Source organism: Seriola dumerili, unplaced genomic scaffold, assembly GCF_002260705.1.
Source record: "Seriola dumerili isolate Sdu_G_001 unplaced genomic scaffold, Sdu_1.0 BDQW01000291.1, whole genome shotgun sequence".
Classification (NCBI taxonomy): domain Eukaryota; kingdom Metazoa; phylum Chordata; class Actinopteri; order Carangiformes; family Carangidae; genus Seriola; species Seriola dumerili.
In genome coordinates this window covers 3,223,901-3,251,779 of record NW_019174546.1, presented here as the reverse complement: position 1 = coordinate 3,251,779, position 27,879 = coordinate 3,223,901, and the positions used below count along the sequence as shown (strand labels likewise).

The following is a 27,879-nucleotide window of genomic DNA, read 5'->3' as shown; positions in this document are numbered from 1 at the left end:
ACACACACCATGCTGTGACTTGGGCTTAATCTGCAGTAATGAAGCACCTCTCTAATGTGGTTTGCTTCTGCGACACACATAAACACACACACACACACACACACACACAGCCCCTATCACCACTATGTCTCCAGTCCTTTGTCAGGCTGAAGCTCGCCTTATGACAATGTGGATTAGCATTCCACACACTCGCTCAGCTGAACTCTGCCCTGTTGTTCCTAATCACCAGCAGTCTGCCTGCCACTGCAGCTACACACACACACACACTTCACCCCACCACTACACACAGCTACATGAAACACGCTGCCCTAGACACACACGGCCACGTGAACTTTGTGACCCATTTCTACAGCCTCAGTTTAGTCGCCCCGCCATTAGCACACATGACATTTCTACAACAGACGCATTAATGGAGCAGAAAGTGTTTTCTTTCCTGTGTCTGTGTAGCCTGAGTGCTGCTAAATCCAACAATAACAAGCGCCACTCCACTACACAGACATCTATGACCGTACATTACCATACACAGTCTGGCAAACGCAGGCGGAGAGTAAATGCATTTCAGCGGAAGCTGTATTTCTACCGTGAACTCCATCTGTGCTTCCCACTGCAAAGCACTAACATCCAATTTACACTAGGCATACTTGTTGCCTCTATTCTCATTTTAGCTGGAAAATGAACAACAAAGGGACATTTGAAATGGAGGCAGACATTCTCGTGTAAGCTTGTGTGAACAGTAATCTAAAAAAAATTGTCATTTTAAGCTTGTGCACTTTGCAATTAGATGAGGTTTTTTTTTTTTCAATTTTAAGATAGAAATTAAACTCTGCTCAGAGCATTAGATTTCATAATTGGCTGTGCTAGTGAAAGTGCCACCATATCATTCAAGTAGAGTTTCTGACTGGGGTGAAGACTTTCAAATTCAAAAAAAAGTTGACAGTCACCCAATTTGTTTTTTTTAGCAGAAAACCTCTGAGGATATAAGTGAATCTCTTTCAGTAATTGACAGTCTCTGCTCATCCTAACAGACGACAAAAGGAATTTTCCATCCTAAGTCTACTATTGGAGTCATTTATATGTATCTAAGCTAAAAGGTAGAAATATCAAGACACACACATACAAACACACCCACACACACACAGACACACACAGACTGACACACTGCCACGCAGAGTGCAAACAAGTCCGAGGTCAAGCTCTCCTCCTCCTCCCCCCTCCGTCTCTTCACTTCAGTCACGTGGACACTCCAGATGACTGCCGTCTCAGTGTACACACACACACACACACACACACACACACACACACACACACACACACACACACACACACACACACAGTTACTCTTGGCTATAAATACACATGCTGTCTCCATACATGTATAATAAAACACATACAAGGACCGTCCACCTCAACACACACACACACACACATACACATACATACATACACTGAAGTGATGCATTTTCCATGCAGCAAATCTTACTTTGAAAAATTTAGGAGCAAAAAAAAACAAACAAACAAAAAAACACATTTAGCAGGGAGATCTGTGAACAAACCTTTCCTAAGACCGATGACATGAGAACATTTTGGAGATACAGGTAGAGCTGATTCATTTCTGCTTGGATTTTGAGCCGTTGATAGAACAATACAAGACGTTTCCACGTCTCCTTGGACTTGAAAGGCATTTGTCACTATTTTCTGACATTTTACAAACATAACAATTAAATGATAATCAAAATAATCATTAGCGGCGGCCCTAAATACATTCCCAGGATGGGTAATGCTGTTGTTTTTAAGCTGGCAGCATGAATTGATTCTTGAGAGAGAATTTGTTGCAGAAATTCTAAAACTGTAAAACCCTGCCCAGGATATAAAACACACACTCACAATCACACACAATCACCCACACCCACACCCACACACACACACACACACACACACACACACACATACAAATACAACTAGTCTCAACAAGCCTTATGGAAAATCTTATCTAGGGCACAATAAAGAGTGCGCAAGCTTTAGCCTGACCTTTCATCCCAGAGCAGCAGGCCTGTGTGTTTGTGTGTGAATGTGTGTTTGTGTGTTAGTGCGTTATTAAAATCTATTTGAAATCGTCTCTGCGCCCCAAAACATAAACGCTGTTGGGCCCAATTGTCTTCACATCTGCTGAAACTCAGGCATCAGTGGTCGTGTATGAAAACTGAAACAAACCCCAGGCAACCGCCACAATCTCACTCCTGGGGCAGAAACAGAGAGGGGTTCACAAAAACATAACTGTACCACCCATCCCCCCCCCCCCCCCCGAGCCATTCATGCGCCTGGCATTCAAGAAGGGGAGGGAGAGGGCAGGGGATAGCGGCAGGCAGCAGATGAGGATGGAGTAATGCAGCTCATTCTCCTATTTCCTCTCTCAGGAGGAAGTAAAACAGCCTTTATTTGGGTGCCTTTTCATTCGGCCTCAGACAGTGAGGGAGGAAAATAGGAACACACATACACAGACACTCACAGAGACAGTCAGTCACGCCCTGTCTGTTTCTAAACCACATCCTGTTCTGCTGCAGTCGTCAACTGTGCCAAAGATCGAGCTACAGATACGTGGATATATATACTTCCTGGCCAAACCATGCAACAAGATATTGAAGCTTCTTGATGGAAATTAATTTATGTCTCCTGTCTTCACTTTAAACTCACCCTCCTCTCTTCAAACTTCCCCCAAAAGTTGATCTATGTGTATCCTCAATGTGATTGCTTGCAGTTAAGATCTCACCTATAAATCTTTGGGATCTGGTTATATATGTGTTTTACTAGGACCCAGAGCTCTGGTGGTCACACCTGCCCCCCCCCCAAACACACACACACACACACACACACTAGAGGCCTTTATATGGAGGTCTTAATCCAATAAGCCGCACTTTGTTTCAGAAGCCAAATCAATAACAGCCCACAAGGGAACCAGGCAGCAAAATGGGGTATTTAAAATAATACACTTTTTTTTTTTCTTAACTCATTAACTCAGCACTAAAATGAAACTGTACATGTTCAGTTCATGACTTGCTGGTTGCTGTTGCTGTGTTCAAGTCGTCAGTTATACTTGTGCATCATGGAATAATAGTAAAAAGTCAAGTATATTTTCCATGAAGAGCTCATTATTCGCTAATTTCAAGTCAAGAGGCAACAATAATCTCTTGTCTTCAGCTCACACTGTTCAATGTGTTTGACCCTTCACTTCAGCGCTTAAAAGAAGAAGAAATATATTTCTTACTATATGTGCTGAGAGGGAGATTACTCAACTTATTTTTCTTTCGCTTCAGGCTTGAGCAAATAGATATGTGATAATAAAACAGGGCACAGATGAGGACAGGTCTGACAGGTGGACGGTTAGACAAACAGGTGACAGAGGGAAACAGGAAAGGAAGGAGAAAAAAAAATAAAGGTCCGGCAGACAGCCAAGACAAATGAGGAGACAAAGAGACAACATGTGACTGTCTGTCTGTTTGTGCCTCCACTCAGACGCGCACACACACACCTGTTCCTTCTTTCCAAACACAAACAGCAGAGCTAGACAAGCACAATGATAAGCATCAGCCAGACTAGTCATGCCAGAGTCACACACACACACACACACACACACACACACACAGAGAGATAAGGACAGGTTCATTCCCGACTTGCTTTGGCTTCAGGCCTTGGGCACATTTTTGCGTCACATGGGCAGTTTGTCTAGACAGTCATCACACACACACACACACACACGCACGCACGCACGCACGCACGCACGCACGCACGCACAGCCTTTCCCCTCCCTGCCAACATGTTGAGCTCCTTCCTCTATAGCTACAGCTCCAGTCAGCCATTTTACAATCCACACACCACGGCCTTGATAGCTGGAGCCAATGGGACCCAGCAGAGAAACAGTTACTGGAAGTCTATGGGAGAAAATGAAGTCAGTTATAAAAGTGATGTGAGTGAGGAATCTCCCTCGAATGAATGTACTCACAATCTACTGTCCACCCACTGTAGTTTTACCACAGACAGGAGTTTAATTTGGAAACCAGCTGCAGAATTTCTCTATGATCCTTCCCATAAAACGCAGCCTCTTTAAGCTCTCTCGATCAATTTTTCTATTCATCTCCTCTCTCTCTTTCTCTCCCCACTCATGTTTCTCATGTTTCACAGTCAAATCCCAGGCGGAGGTCTCTAGTCTATATTCACAGCAGTACATGAGGTGGGTTGTAATAATGTTACCTCATGAATGGACAAATTGTCTGACTGAAATACACTAGGCCACACGGGCTAAGGTAACCCCCACCCCCACGTCACACACAAACACCATCTACAACAGAGAGGTTGTGAAGGAAAAAGACTTCTGGATTTATTGATTCATTGTTTAGGCTATGTAATATCACAAAATATTTTAAAAAAAAAATTTCATTCCAAAAAAATTCAGTCCATTAGAGTTCAGCGTGACATCTCCAGATGTCTTGTTTTGTCTGACTAACAGTCCAAAACCCAATTTTATTCACTTTACGATCAAAGAAGATTAAGAAAACCACCAAATGTCGACACTTGAGAGGCTAGAACCCGTGTATTTTTTTTACCCTTTTCCTTAATGAATGTACAAAATTAATTTCCTGGCTAATTATTCTAGCTGTAATACTACATAAAATCCTTCCACCATGATTTAGTCCCTCAGCTGGAACCTAACCTTGTTTTAAAATCTTACTACAGCTACATGACTGAGTATTATTATGCTTCCACTTGCCATAATGATCATGGAGACAATTAGGGCAGATCGATTAACTGGTTGACAGAAAATTAATCCATTGTAACTCTGGTCATTAATCATTTAAGTCATTTATCAAGCTCGAAACTCTGGTTTCTGCAGGAATCTTTTGACTTTATTTCAGGCAAAATAAGCGACTTCAAGACATCACATTGAATGCTGGTAACTTCAAATGGTAATGTGACATATGCTACATGATCAACTGCTCAATAATGACACATGCAACTATTGGAGCCAAAAAGGCAATTTAAAGACATTACTCAAAAGGTGGTGCTGTAATTGTAAATAGTTCAGACACTGCATCAGAAGCATAGAGTACAGCTGAATTGTGTGACGCTTCAAGTCATCAACCTCAGGTTCTGTGATTAACAGCCACGAACAGACAAGTACATCGTAAAATAAGATAATTTTCACCACACTCATGCAGCTATATGAGAAAGGAAATATGATTCAGCCTTGTGAGAGACTCAGTACGGAGGGTGAGAGATTTGTGATATCTGAAATTTCCTGTTTGCCCTCTCAGCTGCTGTAACACAGGGCAAAAAGTGAAAAGTGTGTGCTCTCTGTTACCGACTCACTTCACGCTCAGAGAAATATTATGAGGGAATAATGGTCCTGACTCTTAAAATCCATATGAAATCTGCCCCTCATCTTCTCTTCCACCAAGATGTCATTCAGGTTTAATAATGAAGCTCTACAGGCCTGTTTCAAAATGTGGCGAGCGATGTTCATCCCACACGCACGCACGCACGCGCACACACACACACACACACACACACACACACACACCCGCGCGCACAAGAAAAATGGAGCGTCTTTGAGTCAGTGAAGGGCATTTAAAAATCATCCATGTGCAAGAGAGCGTTCTATATGTATACACATGTGCCGCTAACTGTCTCTAGTACAACAGCTCAGCGTGTGTGTGTGTGTGCTCTACTTTCCTTACCCCCCCCCCCTCCCCCCCTCCCAGAGCGTTAATTACCAAAGCTGCCAGAGCTCACCTATGTGAGTCAACCAGGCCAGGAGACAGACAGACACAGACACAAACACACACACACACACACACACACACACAAGAAACAGATGAACATGCAAGTAAACAGACATCCCATCAAACAACAGCTCCATCAAACAGCAGTGTAGGAGGATGAGGAGAATGACGTAGTCTTCCTGCAAGCAAACTGTCCATGCACAAATACGCACACAGACACGAGCAGACACACTTCATGCTCCCAGGAGGACACATCGGCTGAGAATGAGGCCAGTGGGCCCTTGTCTTGTCTGAGGATGACTCTACTCATCATCTGAGCTTCATCTGGGCCAGTGTGCGTGCGCTTTGCCATCTCTAAAAATCAAAAAGAAGGTCTCTAGAGAAGCTTGCTGCCACGGGACACTGTTTGGAGGTAGGTTACTAGTTCAAATCCGCAATTAGGGATGCACACGCTACCCACCACAAAAAACGCAAATGAGCCGCCTGGGTTTTCTATATAAGGGAACTCGGCTTACTATTCAAATGGATGAAACAACTCGGAGTGCTTGGAGACAGAGGGGAGTGAGAGAGCTGCAGAGAGGACGAGCGTTGCTAAGCAGACTGAAAGCCGAGAGAGGCTGTCAGCAAGCCAGCAATGCACTGCTATCACGAGAGGGAGAGAGAGAGGGAGGGTGGGAGAGGGGGAGAGAGAGAGAGAGGGAGAGAGAGAGAGAGAGAGAGAGAAACACAAAATGGAGACACTGCCCGACCCTCTGTGTTTGCAATAAATTACACAGCATCTACTAAAATGCCTTAAAATGCATGCTGAAGCCTGCCTCTAACAGCCACTCTGTAACTAAATAAGACCCAATAACAGCAACCTCATCATAATTTGGCCTGATTGTCATTTTAGGACGAGTCTTAAAGCAATCAGACGCTAAAATTAGCTAATGTTTCGCGGTGAAAGTTGGAAATAAAAAACTCTCAATTCTTGTGCTGCATCTCTAAAACACAAGTCTAAATAAAAATAAGCATCACACTTTAATAAGTGAGTGCTTTAACGTGTTAATGCAAGAGTTGCCCTGCCTAAAATCCCCTCTTTACTAGACCCAGTATGCAGTCATATATCGATCTGAGGTTTGTTTACTTCTTCCTCAGCACAGGAGGCTGCTCTGCTGTGATGTGGAATACTGCAGTAAATGTCAATGCTTGGTTGGTTGTCACTGTCTGCAACGAGGCAGGAGGTTTTGGGGGGTGGGGGGGTGGGGGGTTTGGCGAGTGTTAAGGCTGACCCATGATACAGTTCCAGCACTACAAAGACAGAGCTCCACCTGGCCAAAATGCCCTGCAGGGTAAAATATATCACAGACACATGGAAAGAGAGACAGTTAAATCCAAACAGGCCCTGGGTCCTCTGCCTGTTCTGCTGGGAGCTCTGGTCTCATCCATATTACATGCAGGAGCTTGTTTGAAGCCTCTACTGCTCGTCTCTGCATGGGCAGCTTGGCTTTGCTGTCCAGGCCCCTCGGGCTCGCCTGTCTCTCCCACACACAAACACAAACACACAGACAGACACACACACACAGCTCCTGTAATGCAAATCCATCGGCTACCTTGCCTCTCCTTCCATCTCTTTTTCTTTCTCTCAGGTTTTCAAAAACAAGTTTCTGAAGACCATTCTCTCTACTTTCACAATGGCTCGTGGACTGAAGAATTCACGAGAGACATTTACTTTTAATCTGCCCAAATCTGAATTATTAAAAAAAAAAAAGAACTTGAATATTGAACACACAGATAAATCTACCAGCGTTTGGCCTGAGGCTGCTATTCACTTCCATCCAGGCTGTACTGATATTAATACACCAAAGCCTATGACAGGTGAACCCACAGTCCACACACTTGATCACCAGACTTCCTTCATTAAAACAGTCACTGTCTGAGGCAAGCTTGACAACAGCCCAAGCAAAGCACGGCTGGGTTTGGTAAATGTCATTACGGTTGAGTCAGAGCTCTAAGTGAACACACCTGGGCGTACATCAAACAGACTGAGTGAGAGACCGGGACGGTGATAAATCTTTGTCCTGGCTCCACAGTGACGCTGATGAGTGGAGCGCAGACCGCAGCACTGATGGAGCACCGTGACTCACGCAGCAGGATAGGGTTGGCGTGGTGACTGGAGGAAGTGGCTGGTGGTGGTGATCGTGGTTGTGTTTCTGACTGTGTTTGACCCTCTGACTTCCTTTAATCATGAACTGTGGACTGTGTCATCTGCGCTGTATCCCGTGCTGCTGTGTGTTATTTGTGTGCGTGTCATCTGTCTGATAAGAGATGTCATCATATGGACACGGTCATGTCACAGTCTGGGGTTTCACCTCAGATGACACAAGCTCAAAAAGTTTGACTTTTGGATTTAAATTTTCAACAGCAACTTTCATCATTTTATGAAGCAAGACGAAGTGAGGCTTTTCAGAATAGAAATGAGGCTGTCGGCCAAAGCAGCTAAAAGAAAAGGCAACCGAAAATGTACCTTCTTCTGTCTGGAGGATAGATTTTTTTTTTCTTCCTCAACATGACTCATTTTTTATTAAGAACTACTGTACATATGGCCTCATCTGGTATCAGGATGCGTCTCAGCCAGTACAATTTCATAGCGATGACAAAGAAAATATCTGGCATAACAAAGTGCACTTGTCACAGGAACTGGTTAAAATGTAGCCAGACTGTGAACCACAAGGCAATGCTTCACTCTTCAAAGGATAAAGTCAAGGGTAATAAGGCTCCATGCTGGCAAAGTCGCCCCAGCAGCAAGGCTGTTTTAATATGAGCAACAGTGAAGCCAGAAAAAGAGCTGGACACGCAAAGAATCAGTACCACATGCTCGACAAGAGCTGCACACACAAGCACACACCGCTCTGCTGCTTGGCCACAGTTATAGAGGACTTGACTATTAGCTTGCATGCAAGGATGCTGAAGTGCACTCACCAGCTTCAACACATGCAGCCCTTAATTAGGCATAGCTGAAGTAGACTCAAATTAAAATAAATAAGATATGTTTTATGAAAGCTTTTATCTAATTAATTGCATCTGGAGGTCAATGACCTAGAGGACTTTCTACTACTTACATTATCTTATGCTGCAAAGACATACAGTGGGACTGTGGAGGCTCCAGAGGGAAAAAGTCCTCTATTTACAGGATCTAGATGAGCTAGTACGGACCCCTGAGGGATATGAGGCAAGGAAGACTGTGTGTTTGCATGTGTGTGTCTGCCCTAAGAAATATCAGGGAGACAGATGATTCCCACGAGCGGCGTCACTGCAGGTGGGAATAGCGGTGAGATAAACACATCAGCATTCAGCATGGCAGAGGCAGAAAGAGGCAGAAAGAGATGAAAGTCTGAGCAAACCGCAAAATGTCACTTGTTTCACCTTCACTAATGCAGTCTGTTTCCCAGTTGCTAACTTTACAGCCCTGTCCTGAGCAACATCCGTCAGGCCCCTGGTGAGATAAGGATTTACAGGGTTCAGCGGCAGCCAACAGACGAAGGGAAAGAAACAGTTGGAGTTTGATGTTAGTGGAGCAAAGGTGAGGCTGCAAAATAAAGGACTAACAGGACAAGCAATCACCTATCCACGCTTGGCAAGTTTGCATCTCACAGTGGATCGCTGTGCTTTCTGCTTTCATCTGGAGCGTAGGCGGAAGGTCAAAACTAGCACGGGCCGCGGCAGCACTTAACCTGGCTGCCATTGTTGTGTGCAATTAAGCACATGGGACCATTTGACAAAAGAACGTGGACACTTAATCGAGAATCGCGAGCAGAATCGCTTCCATATGGAAATGACGATCCATTACCAAAAACGCAAATACATTACTGGCAAAGTGGAGAAATGGGGATTCCTTTAATCATACAGACTGGCTGTTTTCCCCTTATTTCCCAGTATTTGCAACATGCATAATTGATCAGTGTAGTGGCTGAGCTTAATGTGTTGTGGATGTACCGGGTGGCAGCCCAGTGGGACTCATGACACGCCTTTGATATCCTGTGTTTATCTCCCTGTCTGGGAGACTGGAGCTGTGGGAGAAAATATGAGAGAGGGAGTTTAAGTGCCTATATGGTGTGTGTGTGTGTGTGTGTGTGTGTGTGTGTGTGTGTGTGTGTGTGTGTGTGTGTGTCTGCTGTGTATATGGTACTCCTATGGAAAGTGCCGTCTCTGGGTCTCTCCATTTAGATCTTCATTAATCACCGTTCCCACCGGGAAGGCGGCACAGAGGAGTCTTTCAAATGCAAACGCGTTTTCTCTGCTTGCACACAACACGCACAGGCTGGCAGTCTCCCACAGTCCTTTTACAGTATACCTCCCTCGCCTGCGACTCCCTGCCCCCCAACGCACACACGACCTGCTCGTCTGACTGTCTCCCAGGGAGACCAGATAGTGGACAGTTAATCTTCTCATCAACACATCCATTAATTAATACCAAGACTCCTCATTATTCCAGTCTCATGCAAAACAACCCAGGCAAGCTTGTCAGACATGTTACGATCCAAGCTACTTTCTCTTCTTACAGTCTTGTTTGAACTTGTAGCCCATTATATTTCTCTCTCTTTCACTTGTTCTCGCTTTCATTTTCCTTAAAAGAAACAAACTGGTCTGACACCCTGAGCGGGGACAGCCAGAGCACAGTGAACATGCAAACAGGCTGTCAGTCCAGGGCTCTTTTAAAGCCCACAGGGCAATTGGCTGGGAGGGGCTTTACCAGTTTGTTTAGTCTATGAGACTGTTGGCAGATGTGGCACAGGCTCCAGTGTATCTGGACTGACCTATCTCTGCTGCCTGCTGCTGTGGCTAGCCCACATCAGTCCCATAGCAGCACATTATCTTCTTCTTCTTCTGGCGGTGAGGTGGGAAAAAAAAGCCCAAGTCAAGGAAACAGTCAAAAATAACAAGCTGCAGCTGGGGTGGGAAATTACCAGCGGCCAACCAATGATAAATTTTTTAACTGCGGGGTTGTAGTGCACAGGAAAAGCTGTGAGCTGGTGCGCAACTAATTTCAGTGGTGAACTGAACTGTGGCTGAGGCCTGTGACCATTTTGTTCAATGACCAAATGTTCTGAATCCTAAAAAAACTTGAAGATTTTTTATCAATTTAAGAAAGAGACTGAACAGTAATGACTTTGGTGTGCCTCCAATGAGCTCCAATGCCGTTATGGTGCTTTGACACTGGCACTGACCTGATGGTGACATACCAGAGGCCCCTCGGCTAAGCCCCTCCTACCTTGCGGGGCCCCATTTAGCCCTTTACAACAGGCAGCAAACACTGGCCAAAGCACAGCGTGTTGTGTACAGGGAACACAGTCTTCCACATCAAACTACATACAGGCGTGATAGACTGTAGGTTACTCTGGGCCAGTGTTCAAAGAAGCTGCTGTGTATTCAGTATAAATGGATAATTGTTCTTTGGAGAATGCACAAACAGACATAAAATTTTGTGTATGTGTCTTGGGGTGGGGTGGGAGGCAAAGGAGAGTGTTAGCTGGGGAAATGCGAGCTAGCCAGCACGTGATTGGCCAACCAAGAGGGCTGTTCCAGACTAGATTTGTGGTTTAGCTCAGGTCGGGGGGTTAATTTTCAACTCAGGGAAAGAATAGCTGGGGCCCAAGCCCCCTGTACCAACCTGGCTGATACAGCTAGTTTCATGGAAGACAACCAAAGTGTAAAGAAGTTTGTGACGGAGACAACAGCCGGACGAAACCGTCCTTGCCTTCCCCCCTCATTTTCTTACTTTCATACTCTACTTCTCTTCTTACACCCTTACCTTATTTGCTTGTGTTCCTCCCTAAGAAGAGGTATGTTTTCTGACTACACATGCCCTTTTTGTGTCTGTGACTGACGCTACTTCTGTCTGGCAGATGCCTGAGTTACAGAAATTAAGGCAGGCAACAGCAGAGGCAGAGGTGAGGTTAACTTGGGAGACTGGTGCACATGTCTTAACACAGACGGGAACTTATGCAACACCAGCTGTGGTCCCTGAAACTGAGTCTCCTCATTTCACTCTTCTTCCATTTCCTCCTGCCTCCCTGTCGTGGTCCATTTCCTCTTCTATTCAGTGTCCGTGTCACCCGGCAACTCGCCACATCCATCAAGGTCGGAGACCCGATCAATAGCCACTGGCTTTCTTCTCATCCGCCTTGCAGACGCACACAAGTGGTCTTATTGCTTATGTAACGATCGACTTATCGGGTCATTTGGCTGCTTATTTTGTTACTGTCCACTGATTGGGGCCCAGGGGGTATTGACTGTTTACAGACACATGTGGCCAACACAGAACTGTCTGAGTTAAAAGAAAGAGATGATGATGATGATGATGATGATGATGATGAGCAGAGTGAAGAGCAGACTGAAGGCCAAGTTAACTGAAGTCTAAAGTCAAGATGCGTGAGGACATGAACGCAAGAGAAGCAGGCAGATGGAAGACTGACGTCAAGATAGGGGGAGAGGTAGAGGGAGGAGGAAGAGATAGCAAAGGCAGCACAGTGAACGATTAGCATGCCTGCCAAAACCCAATTAGATACAGCCCAAGAGAATGACTGACAAGCAGACAGACAGACAGAGCAGACAGCCCAGGAGACAGCCAGAGAGCGCAGCTGCACTGGTCTGTGGTAATGAAGTCACTGGTTTCCAAATAGCAAATAGAGGAAGCCAGAGAGATGCAGCTGTCTGCCGTCTGTGCCGCAGCCACTGTGTCAGCCCAGCCAGGGAGGCAGACAGAGGAAGGCTGTTCTCTCCGTCTGACACTTCTGACTCTGGGCCAGCACAATGCTACAAACAAGGCTGAGGCAAATAAGCAGCACACAGTTATGTTCACTGTGTCGTTCTATCATGGGATTATGCTCACTAGTCTTCATAAACATAACTAAAATATCAGTTTGAAATGTTTTTTTCTTATTTGGAAATAACAGCTTTTTTTTTTTTAAACTTAGACATATGAATTAAGGGGAATTTATGACTCTGGTCAATCAAACCGAAAGGCACCACCAGTTATATAGCCGTATAATTGTTTACATATTAAACAGTAAAAATAACCTGGTAGTATCTCTGTGTGTCGAAACATGACTTGACCTAATATAACCAGTGACTACTTCTGGCAATTTTGTCATTCAGATGTTTGGTAATACACCGCTGTCTGGTCTGTCATGCACACACGTAAACCCAAACAAACAAAATGTCCCTCCAGCAAGAAAGATATTTCACAAGATGGTGAGTATGATCATCAAGTTGGAATTTCTGTTACTTCCTTTCTTGTCAGGAAAAAAAAAAAAAAAGTAAAAATGACGACACATGATCTTGTCTCAGTGGAAAGTACAAGTGTCCGTCACAGCCCCTGTAGGCAAAATGAACTCATTGTCTGTCAGTTACTAAAGTAACTCTTGAGATAAGGCTTCAGCTTGTTGCTGTCTGTTGGTGGCGTCTGTCTAGCAAACTCTATTTACATAGCAGGGATCAGTAGACATGGTAGCAGTGCCTCAGGGCACAAAGCACCGTTTATAAAGAGCAAGTCCTGGAGTTTTTAACTGCACCTTTTCAAACCAAACACTCCTAACAGGATATGGGAGACTAGTAGCCATTGGAGAAAGTGGGAAAAAAAACTTCCAGAAGGCTCCCCTTGTTTGTGTCTCTTCTCTTCTAGAGGTCCCAGAGCTCTCCGGTAAATCTATGAACTGCTTGTAAATGTGCACACTGACACTGTGTGTAAATAAGGGCCACTGGGAAAGGGGTCTGCAGCCGGGGTTAGACCAACACACCGAGGCGGTCCATCTTTCTAAAAAGCATGTGTGACTATAAGCTGCTTGGCCTGCCTTAACATCCACTGGGATGTGGAAAGTATGAGTCACACAGCCAGTGCAGTGGAGGCGGCTGGACAGAGTCTGGAGGATGTTCAGGGTGAGAGACATGTCCGTCTGCCTCACTTCCTGCTCAGTTAAACACACTTTCATTACACAAACACACACACATAAACAGAGAGTGGTTGGGCTTGGAAGGGAACCTCTGTGCTGCGTGAAGCGGGACACTGCCAGGTCACCTTGTTCTCTGGCCACTGACCTTTCACACACCCGTACATCCGCCTCCTGGGGGGGGGGTAGTGGCATCCTCTTTTTATGCCAAAATCACCTGCTTCCTGTAGACTCACAGGCAACTGTCTTTCCAGGAATTTGTCCATTTGTGCCTGTGCATGTCTGTCTACACAGACTTAACTGTTCATCAGATTTCACTTCTGCAATTAATTTTACAACGTCATTTCTGTCAAGACAAACCTTCAAAAATAAAGAAGAGAAAACCTAGTCACCATCACCAAACATTGGCGGTAAGATAAAAAAAAAAGAAATTACGAAAAAAGAAAAAAAACAGCAACTGAAAAATCACCCCAGAGAGAAGATGGCACCTGAAACTGTGGGGGGACAGAGGCTCCAGAAAGCCTGGCCAAGTGTGAGACAGAGAGAGACAATGACGACGATGATGATGATGATGTGTCATACTAGTCACCAGTTAGCAGCTCATTACACACACTGAGGTTGGCAGTGTCTCACACATAAAAACACACATACACAAAACAAAGACAGTGGGACTCATCATCCACCTTGAGCCTATTTTTTTGTACGCGCGTTTCCTTTGTGGTATCAAAACATCTGTGTCTTTGAGAGAGAGCGTCTACGACTTTCAAGATTCATACCTTAAAGCAAGACAGGAGGAAGAGGAGGAGGAGGACAATTGGAAAGAGGTGGGACAGGAATGCGGTCGGGACGCTAGACGAGACAGCAGACGGTATTTCCGGCACGTTCGCACACCAAGTTAACAAGACAAAGCCAAACATCTCTCCATCTAAGGTACACAAACAGTTCAAAATGTGTGTCTTACGTTCCAGAAATGTGCTTTCCCTCACCTGCACACACTATGAATGCACACTGTGATCTCTCTACTCGACAGGCTCTCACTTGACCTGCTACCTGCTGTACTATAATCACAAATAAATTTTGACAGTGCGGGGTTTGCAGAAGAGTCCCTTTCTTTTCAAAATGAGTGTTTGCTCGTTAAACTGTTTCCTTTTTTAACTTCACTAAAAAACAATCTGAGCTGATGATTTGAGTGTGAACAAACCACACCAAACAGACAAACACAACCACAACTTCACCTAACAAAACAATACAAAAAGGGGCAGTCCACTGTGGTCAGATGGAGGTCATGAGAAAAACCAGCCAACGGCAGGGAAACAATCTGGAGCTTTTCAAGATTCCTGCTGCCCTCATGACTTAGATACTGCATTGACATGATTTTTTTTTTTTTTTTACACAGTAATCTTTGGAAGTCTGTAGGAATCTGGCTTTCAGATAAACACTAAATACTAGATAAATACTAGTAATGCAATAAAGCCATTTCACTTTCAAGTTTGCCTGGAGGTAAATGGCTCACTAATTATGTCTAAGTTCCAGTCCTGTGGCTCATAGTACATCTAGATATTTTATTTCATGGAGCACCTGTATTTTGTCCATGTTGCTAGGAAACAGAATTTATAAAATAATTCTCTAACAGATGTCATATAATGTCTAAGCAGCCAAAAATGTCTTTAGCTTTGGTGTGCACCAGATTTGCTTTCCATTTTCTCCCACTGTGTGGGAATGTGCAAAAAGACAAACTCCAGTTAGCTTGGGCAGACTAGATTTTCTTTTTTTTCCCCAATTAGTTAAAAAGATCTAACTCAAGCAGGAGCCTCTTCCTGAGCCTCGTATATTGGCCTTTTGTTCAGTGACATTCCCGGTGACCTCCAGGTGACCTGAGGGGACAAATGATGTACTTCCCCTTCAGCTGTGGCCAGCTGGCCTCACCTCGTCTGATCAGACCTGGCCAGAGAAAATGACACCACCTGTCCTCTGTCACACATACTAGGTCAACACTGGTTTAAGAAAACATCAGCCGTGAGGTAGACTGGTCAAACCTGCCAAACACACTGAATATGGGACTGAACCATCACAGAAGAGAAGAAGGTTCAACTAGCCAACCAGTTTTGGAGATTTGAAAAGCACATTATCCAACTAATACAAGTTTTAGTTGGCTTCTTTAGCAGAATGATGATTAAAAAAATGAATTAATTTTGCTACACGCAAACAAGCAGAAACAAACCAAAGACATACAGGTATCATTCTGAAGTGCACTTACTTTATCTAGCGACCTCTTGAGCTGGTAGTGGAACTTCTCTTTGACCTCGTCCAGGAGCTGCTTGAGCCTGGGTTCCTCAGGCGTGCCCTGGTACTTCCTGGCAAGCTGCAGGTAGCAGGGCCACTTGGCTGAGTCAAAGCCCCAGTGGCAGGTCCTCTTATCAGGTGACTTGTGTGAATGCATGACAAACTTCTGCGGTGAAAAGAGCAACTGGCACTCAACACACTGGATGCAGGGTGCCTCAGGCTGGGTGTAGAACTGGGGCACAAAGAGACCGTGGCACTTCCCCAGACACTGGTGCTCCACCTGGAAGCTGGCTTCGCTCTCCTTCAGCAGGCCCTGGGTCGACAGCTTACCACTGGGGTCGGCGGGCAAGGCTGCCCCTGGGCGCAGCAGAGCGTTGCACAAACGTTGTGCATCCGTCAGTGTAATGAGGCCACAGGAAGGTGCGTTGAACGGCAAAATGCCCAGCACTTTGAGGATGTGCAGCTGCTCAGCGTCGCAACGTGAACAGTAGACGTAGAGCTCGTCGCACACAGTGTTGATCTGCTGCAGTGAGAAGTCGCGGAGCACAGAGTTGAGCACCTGGGGCAGGCAGAGCCGCTTTTCTCCTCCAACAACGAAGCAGGAGATGGACTCTCCTTCCAGCAGCGAGTGGGTGAGTTCGGTGGAGCTGTCACAGGGAACCAGCAGAGGGCCCCCTCCCAGAACTGGAGGGGAGGGTAGAGGGGGCATGCCGGCTGGGGAATGCTCGTGGCCGGTACGGGCTGAGAAAGCAGCTGGGCCCCCAAGGGAGCTCTGGCTGCTGAGGGTGAACTGGGCCAGTGTGTGTTTGAGCCCAGGGCTCAAGTCCAGGGCTTTAGCAGAGCCCACCACATGTAATTCAGCCCGACCCGCCACATCCATGTCAGAGTCATGGTGCAGATCCTCAGTCTGCTCCCTCTTCACCTTGGGAGTTTTGGGGAGGGAATCGTAGCTGCGACGCTTCAGGTTGATCTCTGCCATTACTCGCTTCTTGATGGGTGCGTCTTCCAGTCGCTCTCTGTACAGCCGTTTCATGTTGCCCTTGAATGAAGTCAAGTCTTTGAAAGGGGTTTTCAAACTGGTCTGGGTGCTGGCCATGTCTAAGCACTGGGTTATTGTCGTTTTTGTCTGCTGACTTAGTTCTTGTATTCCTCTGAGTCTTTTTTTTTCCCCTCCTTAAGTCTTTTCAAATGACACAAATCTTCTGGTAGTTAGACACATGCATGATGGTGATTGAAGTTTTCTATTTTCTGATCCACTTCCTGAGCATGAAAAAACAGGAATTTAGAAAACAGAACAGGCGGGAAAAAAATATCTGTCATTATCTAAACTATAACTAATGAATTCTTTTCCTGTAGAGGAATAAACTAACTGAAAATGATCTCATCAAAAAATGTTGTGGAGCATGAAATATCCATAAGGAGTTTAAATGTTTTATGGCGGCTGTCCTGGCTGGGGGCTGAAGAGGTCAATGGCTGTTTGCATGGACCACTAAACCAAATGGCCATTACCATACTTCACACAAACACATGGCTACTTCAGCCCTTGTAATTGAACCCAAGGGGAAACTTGCATCAAGGTTTTCACTAAAGGTTTTGAAACAAACTTGCTAGCGCAAAAGTGAGAATTTTAACAAGCGAAACCAGTTCACCAGACACAACAACCTGAGTGAAATCCCCCACCACCCTGCCCCGCTCCCATTACATTGTTAATGTAAGGCTGATACACAATGGTCAAAAACATTTCACTTTGCAAATGAAAGTGCCCTTCCCTTCCCATATTGTGCCTTCCCCTGAGTCTGCTTACCCCACGCTGACCCCATCAACTCCATGAAAAACAATTGATAAAAGCGTTAACAGCAGTCGTCCCCTTCTCCCAGTCCTTTCACAGCTTGACATAGAGCGGCATGGAGAGCGGTGTTCCCCCCCCCCCCCTTTTTTTTTTACTACCATACTTTACTGCGGAATTACCAAGTCTACCGTAATAAGGTAAACAACACTTAGCTCCCCAATTTAAAACGCCATGTAGTTGATAATGGCTACTGCTGCAATATGACACTAACTGCAGATTGAATGCACTTCATCTTGAAAATGCAACATATACTGTATCATTTGCGCTTCATTTATAAATCTGCACTGAATGGATATTTTGGTTTGTCAAAAAGGCAAAAAAAATAAAAACCTCAGTGACTAAATTTGCACGCTTTTGCAGATTTCAGCATCCCATCGTTTTTTTCCACCGAGTGAAACGCCGCTGCGGTGCAAACCTTGAGCTCGATTCCGAAACGGGTTGATGTTTGTGGGCGTTTTAATGGCAAATATTACCGTGGGCCGATTAAAAGAAAAAAAAAACACTGCAAAATCAGATCAGCGACCAATAAATGAGGATCTACGAGGAGGCATCTTCCCCCCCACCACTCCCCCACAGCCTGCTCGGTGTATTACAGGACTTCGGTTTGGCTGCTTAAACCTCCAACTAGATCGGTTTATTTCTGACAGAAATCACAACGCCCGCATTGGTTTGCTGAATAACAACGCTGTGGCATTTCTCATAAACAACCTCACAGTCATATATGTCTATTAGACATATTTCTTAATGTCACCCCCTAGGTCTTGTATCCTTTTTGCTGCAAGGACACCGCGTATAATAATGCTCCTGCTCTGCTCCGTCCCCAGCGAGCCCCCCCTCCCCTCCTTCTCCTCCTCTCCAGTCTGCAAACTGTACCTCGCCTCCTCTGCTGGCTCGCCACGACGGCACTGGTATGCAGACAGCGCTGATAATGACATTCACTGTCTACACTACAGTCTGGTCTGGGAAGGCACCGCGGTCGAGCGTTACGCACACACCGATTTGGTGAGGGCACGGCGGGGTTTACAACCGCGGCTCGCCCGTATGACAGTGTCCTTCCGATGTACCCAACGTCCAAATCGCTTGAAACAAGACATCAAATGTTACGCATTTGAGTGTGACATTATTTTAAACCGTAAATAACAAGATGTTTTCACATCAAACATCTACACACACGTATAGAGAAAGCACACAAATATGCGCATCTGTGTGGAAATCAACTGAGAAACAGCTTATCTTGTCTCTCAACGTCCAATACTAATCGCGCTAGCTAGCTTAGCTACTCCGGTACAATCGGCTCTGAAGCAGTCTAACCAGCGTAGTGGGCTATGTATCAGGCTAACCCAGCTCTCAAGAGCAAAGGCAGGCTAACTTAAGCCAGTTCACCCCAGCAATGAGAGCGATAATACAGCATACTGACTTGCCTGGGCTCATCCAGCACACAGAGGGTGATGACCGAAACGCGTTGTCCGTTGCGACGGAGCAGGATAACCCGCTACAAAACTAAGGCTGGCTAGCCCAGCACAGTGACCGATAAAGTGGGCTGCCCGAGCGGATCGAAAGCGCTAACATTACGGCAGGCTAACCCCAGATAGAGAGCGATACAGCAGGCTAAACCAGGTTAGCTTCTCCCCCCTCTCCGTCCGTCCACTGCGACTGAACAATTCAAACTCAAACGTTAATCGTCTCAGGCTGGGATCCACTTTCAACAACCACATCCGCAAACTGTTTAAATACATCCATTTAAAAGCTCCGTCCGTTTTTAAAAACACTTGCCTGAGCGCTGTGTGTGTCTCTGCGCGTGTCGTCCTCGCTCGCCCGGGGTCTTCTCAGTACTGGAAAAGCCTGGCGGACCGTCAACAAGATGCAGCTAGAGGCTCCACTACAGACCCGTAACGTCACGCTGCACACGGGCTGAGAGGCGGAGACGTCACCCGGCTGACGGAAACTATGCGGGGGTGTCTCTCGTCTGTCTATCTGTCTATCTGCCTGTCTGCCGGTCTGTCTGTCTGCCTGTCTGTCTCATACAGTCTGGGACATTGGTTTCCTCCAGGTAAAGCTGCGAGCGGAGCGAAGGGATAGATAGCGGATACCAAAACTAAGATCTGGGGATTTAGAGAAGTCCTTAAATACCTCCGGGGTAAATATATGTTGTTAGGCCTCTCTTGAACCCCACTTTCGTATACATGGTAGTTTCACCCAAGAACTTGATTAATAGATTAATTGATTTTTATTCAGCTGGAACCAGCTTCTTTAATGTGAGTATTTGCTGGTTTCATAGTTTTCTGTTATAGTAAACTCAATATCTATGTATTTTCACCGGTGCCCAGACAACAAAAGCCATTTGAACATGTCAACTTGGTTCTTAGAGGTTAATGATTCACTATTATCTGCCATTTTATACACTGAACAATCAATCAGTTATTCAAGAAAATAACCGTCAGGCATATCGCACATAATTGTTGGTTGCAGCCTTACAGTATTCCTATGATGTAATAATGCTACACATATAATTTAAGGTAAAGAAACGCAATATGAAGTAAAATAATTTAGGTCTTAAAACTAGAACTAACCCTAACCCTTTACAGGGCCACAAGACAGAACATGGGGGATCCAACATAGTTATAAATGTCAGACAAATTAATGATTAATCAAATTATGTGGAGCTTTTGGGGGGCCCCATAGGGATATGGAGCCCCCAGTCAATATCTCCCTCTGGAATGTGTACTTAAGTACAGTACATGAAGAGACTTGTAGAAAATAGTGAAAATGCCTATCACACTACTCTGGAAACCCAAGGTGACATATCTTTAAATATCTTGTTTTGCCTGAGCAACAGTCCATAATTGAAAGATATTCAGTTTACAATTATATGAAACACATAAAAGCAGAAAATCATCACAATTGATTAGCTGAAACAAGCTAATGTTTGGTATTTTTGCTCTATTCTTTTTCTGTCAGTAAACTAATCAATTAATCACCTAATTAACCAATTTTCCAACTGCTTTCTTTGATTTTTAGGTAGTTATAATCCTACTTTCTCTTATAGTCCAAACCTGAATTGTTTTTGGTTTGAATCATGTTGTAGGTCAGGTTTATTGATGTGTCCCTGGATGACATTTGCCACCATGAACTAACATGACAGTTGCTTTATCTATCTCATTGGATTTCCACCAAGTTTGCCAAAGAAAAAAAAAAAAAAAAAGAGGGGATAAGAGGGGACAAACTGTCTGGGCAAAAGGGTGGTTTCTTCTCCCATAGTTCCCCTCCCCCTCTTTTTATGGACCCATCCTCTGCCAAAGGTCAAGAGGTCATTCGGGCAGTCTATTGTGCTTTTAGTGATGATGGGAGTTAATAAAATCTGAGAATGTGGAGGTCAGGAATTAGATTTTATGAATTATAGGTAATACATTTTCATTTGAAGGAGGTTGAATTCCCTTATTGCGACTTTTACTCTTGAGTCTGAATGTGAACTATATTTATAACTCCTGTCAAGTCTTAATCTGAAAAGGTTATCTTGCTCTGTCTACATATGCCGGGGGTTTTTTCAGCTGGAGTACTGCCTGGCCGGCTGACCGACCCACAGTCTGGTGTCACACGTCTGTGAGAGCATAGAGGCTTGATAAAGCTTTGATAAACAACACCGTCGGCCGTTTCACCGCAGCCTCTCTCTGGCTCACTCTCTGACAGCAAGGTCAGCATTTGTATTATGAGAGCAGATGTGCGTACACCCCGTCCAGCCCCAGAGAACAACAAGAGGGACATTGATTTTCCTGTAATAACATCACTCTGTGCACTGCGGGGAGTAAATTAATCTCATATGTGCAATAATGTGACGAACACTGATTGTTCATTAGGGGTATAAAGCAAAAAGCTGAAGGATGAGGTAGCATGGCCAGTGGTGGGGGAGTTGGGATTCACAGACAGACAGCAACAGACTAGCACATTGATAAGCCTCTCCATTAGCCGAGACTCTGTCTAACTGTTATTGGACTCTGTACTAAGTGGACCCTGGGGGCGGACACCTCACAGTCGTTTTCATACATCCTGTCTGGAATCGATGGTGGATATTGAAATATGTCCTGAGTTGTTCAGTGGATGTGTCTGTAATTTGGGGTAATGATGCTTGCTGAAGTGGTGCTATGAGGTCTGAGGTGTCAGTGTCAGGCGGACATTCAGCAAATGTTTTGCTCTCTGGTGTGTGTCAGCAGGTTGCGTCAGGTCTCATCTTGCAGCCACATTAAAACCATGTGTTGTACGTTCAGTGAGTGGCTCTAAAGTATTTTGTTTGTGACTAATTTGAAACAGTAGTCATCATTTGGCTCCTAAAATTCAACAGGAGGTAGACAAAATAATGGAAACTCTGAAATAATCACAGTTACAAACACAGCTATACAAGTGGGTAAGGTTGGATGCCAGTGAGTGTTTAGATGTGCAATAGTATCCTGGTTATGACTGGGATTTTCAAATATCTCAGCTATGTGCTGCACATGTAAAGATCTTATCCTGGTTACATATGCTATCTTGAGTATAGAAACTCCAACAGCAACCAGGATACAGTGTCATTATAACAGCTCATATTGTGAAAAACTAGTATATACTGGTTTTTGCCTTAGATAAAACAAACACCAAGTGATCACAGGTCATCTGGTGGTATTTCATGTGGATCAGTCACATCGTTTTTTTTTTGTTTGTTTGTTTTAGTTATTTGGATTGATTAATTTTGGATATTGGATATTTTATGCATGAGGTATTTACTTATTTATGTTTTTGTATTTTATTTAATTTTCTTTTCTTTTCTTGTTGGATGCCTATAATTTAATTTAATTTACTTCACTCGTCCTAAATTGTTTCCGTACTATCTATTTTGATCAATCAGATTATTATTTTTGTTTGCAACTGAGTCTCACAGAAGGCTGTAAATGGATCATGAAGTAATACAATAAAAAAGAAAAAAAAAAGGGGATCAGTCACTTCATAGCACATACAGTATATAACAGATAAACTGTCAAAAATGCAAAAAGAAAAGGTTCACATTTATTTAAAGTCTGTAGCAATACATTATTCACTCCCCCCTATGTACTTTAAAAGGCTAATTGGTATTCAGAAACAACATGAATGCTGGAGAGAGGGTTGTAAAAAAAAAAAAAAGAAAAAGAAAAAAAAGTTGATTATCATTTTTATCATGTTACACCTGAGCAAAATCTCAGATAAACTCATGGCTCAGAAGAAAGCCATCATAGGTCGTTGTAGTTGCTCCTCATCTCATCACTGACCATGAATTGATCCCCTCCTAGTGCAAGTCCAGTAATAAGAGGTGGACTACAAAATTCATACAAAATGCTTCCTAAGGTTAATATGAGGCTTCAGTAGTCTGTGTTAGACAAATACACTGGATATCAACCAAATGTTACAGTCTTTTCTTTGCACAGAACTTTTGTGTTGCAGCCCAGTCAGAAAACACTGCCCAGGGAGACGCAATGATGGGACTTCCTGCAACTGTGAGTTTAGAAAGTATCTACATGACTTGTCAAACCCAGGCTGCTGAAGCCTTGTATTCACTTCAGCAGAACTTTACACTGCATTTTTACAGAGGAAGAGGACTGTGGAGTAGTCATGTTAGGAAGGGATAGCTTTTTGGGAAGCTCCAATCTGATCTTCTGGACTGATATCGACTTATTAAGAAGATTTGGTATCGCCAGACCCCGACCAAACCAACCCACTTTACGTCACCAGTGGCATCATAAAATTCAGCATAAGGGCCACAGACCCTGATGTATAAATATTATTTTATCTATCCTTAAGACAGATGTAATACAGGTTTAGAAAAAGAGAGTGCTGGTAGCAGAGTTTAGGTCTAAGAATTGGTCTAAAAAGTGAAATGATTATGGGAACCGGTAACTCTCTCAACACATTCAGTATGTGAGTTATGCATTAAGAAAGACTTGACTGGTGTGTTAACAGTCACAACAAAAAAACGAGCTGCGTGTGTGCAGCTGAAACCAGACCGTCTGACAGAAATGAGACAAACATGTACATCATACAGGGGATTTCCAAATGCTGTCACTTGACATTCAGTATGGACCACGTTTGTACCTGTGATCACATTGCTAAATCAAAGTCCTCGCTTTTAAAAAATTCATCATTCATTTGACAGCTTTAGTTACTTTGCAAATGAAGAAAAAAACCTGTGATAAGCTTATAAAATTTAATGCTCCCAATCTTTTGGCTTGTGACCCCTTTAAAAGAGGCAGTTTCTCATATGGGCTCCTTCTTCTAACGTCTATGAGCTGTTGGTGAATGATTTCTCCTCTAAACTCAGATAGTGTCATTTAAATCAAACTGATCACACCTCGAAGAGTAATAAAAGTAGCTGAAACTAGCTCCACCTCAAGCAGCTACAATGGTAAAATGCACTGATGCATCACTATTAATAATGTAACTGTGCCATATGTAATAATATATCAGTCACAGGGAACATTTTATTGCAGAATGAGTATATTTGATTATAATTGTTCTGTACTTATTTAAGACTTTGAATGCAGGACTTCTACTTGTAATGTAGTACTTTTACTTTTGCACCACTGAGATGTACTGTAGCTCCTAAACTGGGATCTTTCTCTTATAAAGCCTGCTGGTTTATGGAACATGTGTAAGCCAAGTATGTGTTTCTCTCCTTTTCTAACCTATGCATTTTACTGGACTACTGGTCTACTTGCAAGTCCCATTCGTTTATATTCAGTGTGTAGGTGTTTTCTGAAGTGGTGATCATGAGGAATCATCTCAAGGGTCTACTGATGGAACAAATGTTTTTTATCACTCAAGATGCCTCCTCTATATTATTACAATCACTGGAGTAGTGCACACCAATTTGTAGCTACCTTACAGGGAGGGTGGAGTGAGTACATTTAACCACTGATGCTGGAAATCACCCAGAACAACTCATTACCTCAGTGCTACAGTCAAGAGCTCCAGTAAATGTAGTGAGATAGTGTGGCCCCCATGCCAAGTAGAACACTAGATGCACCTTAAATTGCAGTGTGTGTTTTACTAAGGGACTGTATTTAGCACCGAGTATGATTCTTCTGCTGCCTAATTAATCCCTTCAGGGATGGAATAAAACACCCAACAAGATAACAGCAATTAAAACAGGATGTTTTTTCAGATCCTCCTCCGTTTTACATCATTAATTATAGAAGGTTAGTCTTCCCTGTGTCTTCCACAGGGTGATGTGGAGCCACAGCGCCTGGGGAGGCGTACCCCCATTCTCCACCAGAGAGGGCACAGAGACAGTGTCAAACATGCCACCATGGGAATACAGAATTATGCAAAGGCATTCGTCCTCGTCCTGCGTGCGGCAATGCTGTATTTGTCTCATGCGGTCGCACAAGGGGAGTAATTTTCCACAAAATCTGGTTCAATTGAGACAATATACAATGGTTTAGTGGAGCAGGGTGTGAAATAAGCCTCACACAATGGGTTTCTATCCACCATTGTCCGAGTTATTGCAGCACACAAATCAATCCTTTTTATTATTTTTGATACATCATCATTTCCATGACCCCTTTTCCCCACCTCTCAGCACTGTGTGAGGGCAGAGTGGAGAGCAATGGTGTCAATGACCTTTTCACCCCTGGGGACGGCGAGAGCCTTTCTAAAAGCCAGGCGGGAGTCACGTGACCAGCGGAGACACAGGCAGCTGGAGTGGAAAAGCTCAAGCTTAACGACTCAAGCCTAATTCCCTTCTCTCCAGACACCCATCTGGGTTTGAGAGCTCAGGTCTGGTCTCAGCAGTAAAACCATCACAGCCTGAAGTTAGCTCAGACAGGCATGTGTTTGCATGAGCCTGACTGTGCAGCGTTGTATTTTTAGTAGGACTGACAGGTAAAACAGCTCCAGTCATTCGTGTCACTTCACATCACATACATTCTTTTGCTTTGGTCACAAATCTTAAGAGGTAGGAGTTTGTGTTTTGTCTAGTTGTGTGTCTCTTTGGTCAGTGCAGATATTCATGAAGCCCAGAGAATGAAGGCTCTGAGTTTTCTTAGTAGTTATGGTGATGATTATTTGTTTTATTGCACATTTTTACATATTTTACTTATCGTTATGTTTTATTGTTACTTAGGTTTGCCAAAGTCAGAGCAGCAGAGGCTGAAATGTCCTGACTTTGTCATTAGCGTGTTTCAAGCTGCAAAAAAACTGGATCATACACTTTGCATGATGCAATTCAGTAACATCTCTCACTGGACCTGCCCTGCCTGTTAACTGTGCTCGTCTTTCAAACTCCATTAAAATTTCTGTCTAAAGTCAAACTAAGAGATATATAAATAATGGAATCATCTGGGTTATTTTCTCCAACTCCAGAGCAACATACGACTTCATACAAATGTTTTCCGGACCGAAGAGTACTCCTCATGACAAGTAAATTGACTAAATTGATGGATTGCTCCTTGAAATGAATGACACAATCACTTATTACCACAAGGAGAGAAATAAAATGTTTATTTTAACATCTGTGTTTTTTCTTTGCACACTAATAATAAAGTTCAGCAGAGTCCTGTGGGCGGTAAACACCCCCAAAACATAACAAATACAACAAGAGTGTTTCCACCGGGTTCACCCCAGTAACATTTTGGAATCATGTAGTGATAAAAAAATTCATAATTAAACCCGATTCACAAAAATGTAACAATAAAGCAGAAGTAACATGTATAACAGATGAATGAATTCCTCCTGTCATCATGTGAGCCCAAAAATATTTTCCAAATAGAGAGAAGCTTCATGCGTCATCACTTAGTGTCATTAGTCGAGGGGTAGAGAGTTGCTCTTCAGAGCTTTTATATGCTTTAAAGCACTTTTACAAAATATCTGATTACTGTGGGTTAGATATGGTAAAAATGGAGCACAGCAGACACAGATTACAGTTCTCAAGCCACGTTTCAGGACCACAACTGCACTGTGTCATGACTCTCTACTGAGCTCTTGTTTCAACCATCACTTGGTATTTTTGATTTACAATAAAAAGACATACATGGAATGGAGAAAGTACAAAAAAGATAACAGACCATAACTTTCAGAAAGGCATAGTATTAAAAATTAGCAAAAAAAAAAATCTGAATATATAAATTCTATGACTTCGGACAGCACATCTTTCATATATATACTGTACCTTCTAATACGTACCAGCAAGACATTTTTCAGAAAAATGTTTTTTTGGTCCTGTGTGAATGTATATTTCATGGATGGTCTGCACAGTAAAATTAAACCTGTGCTCCAGCGTTCAGGTACTATGTGCTACTCTTCCAGCCCATTTCCCGGCATAACAAGCTCTATCATTCACAGTTTTGAGTATTCACTCATTATTAGTGTTGGTTGGATACTGCTGTTTAAATTCCTTCATTCTGGGAGGAGGGACTCGAAGTAGACTCACTCTATTTTCCAGATGTTGAGCATTTGTCTAAACGACAAAGCCTGAACTTTTTTTTTTGGTTCTGTTAACACTCAGAACAACACACATGATGACTGCTATGTTGTTAAATAAAACATGAGAAAAATATATAGATTTTTATCTTTTTCTTTTTTTAAATGCTAGTGTTATGATTCTGTTTCCTCTACAGAAGGGATGTTGGGACAAAACAAAATTCAAAACGACTTTATGATGATTTAAGTTGTCAGTTTTGTCTGACTGTGGCTTGAAGCTAAAAAAAAATGCCTTGTCTAATGTTTATCCTCAATAGTAGTTTCATATATATATATTTATACATATATATATATATGTCCTGCGTATGTGTGTTAGGGAGTGGTTAGTGCAGATCACAGAGCGCTCTAAGACGTTAGCAGCACTACATTTCCTCTGCTGCCGCGCCCTGGGGCCCGCTGGTCACAGATCAGCTTACATGNTATATATACACAAATAAAATATGCATTGAAAACATCCCACCAGCTGGAAGGAGAGGATGCTCAGTTCATCTGTCAGGGGACGTGCCTCATCTCTCGCGCCCCGGTGTACAGCAACCTTGGAAGAACTTTGTAGCCTCGTTGGCTACTG

The 27,879-nt window shown here is 43.7% G+C and overlaps 1 protein-coding gene across 1 annotated transcript in view; it reads right to left on the bottom strand.

The window, feature by feature from the left end:
* Positions 1-17,248, bottom strand: part of skil (SKI like proto-oncogene) — a 29,131-nt gene extending 11,883 nt beyond the window's left edge. The window contains exon 1 of the mRNA XM_022758117.1: positions 15,960-17,248. Within this exon, the coding sequence (XP_022613838.1) occupies positions 15,960-17,081 (1,122 nt within the window). The 5' untranslated portion in view covers positions 17,082-17,248. The remainder of the gene's footprint in view (positions 1-15,959) is intronic.
* Between the last annotated feature and the right edge of the window lie 10,631 nt (positions 17,249-27,879).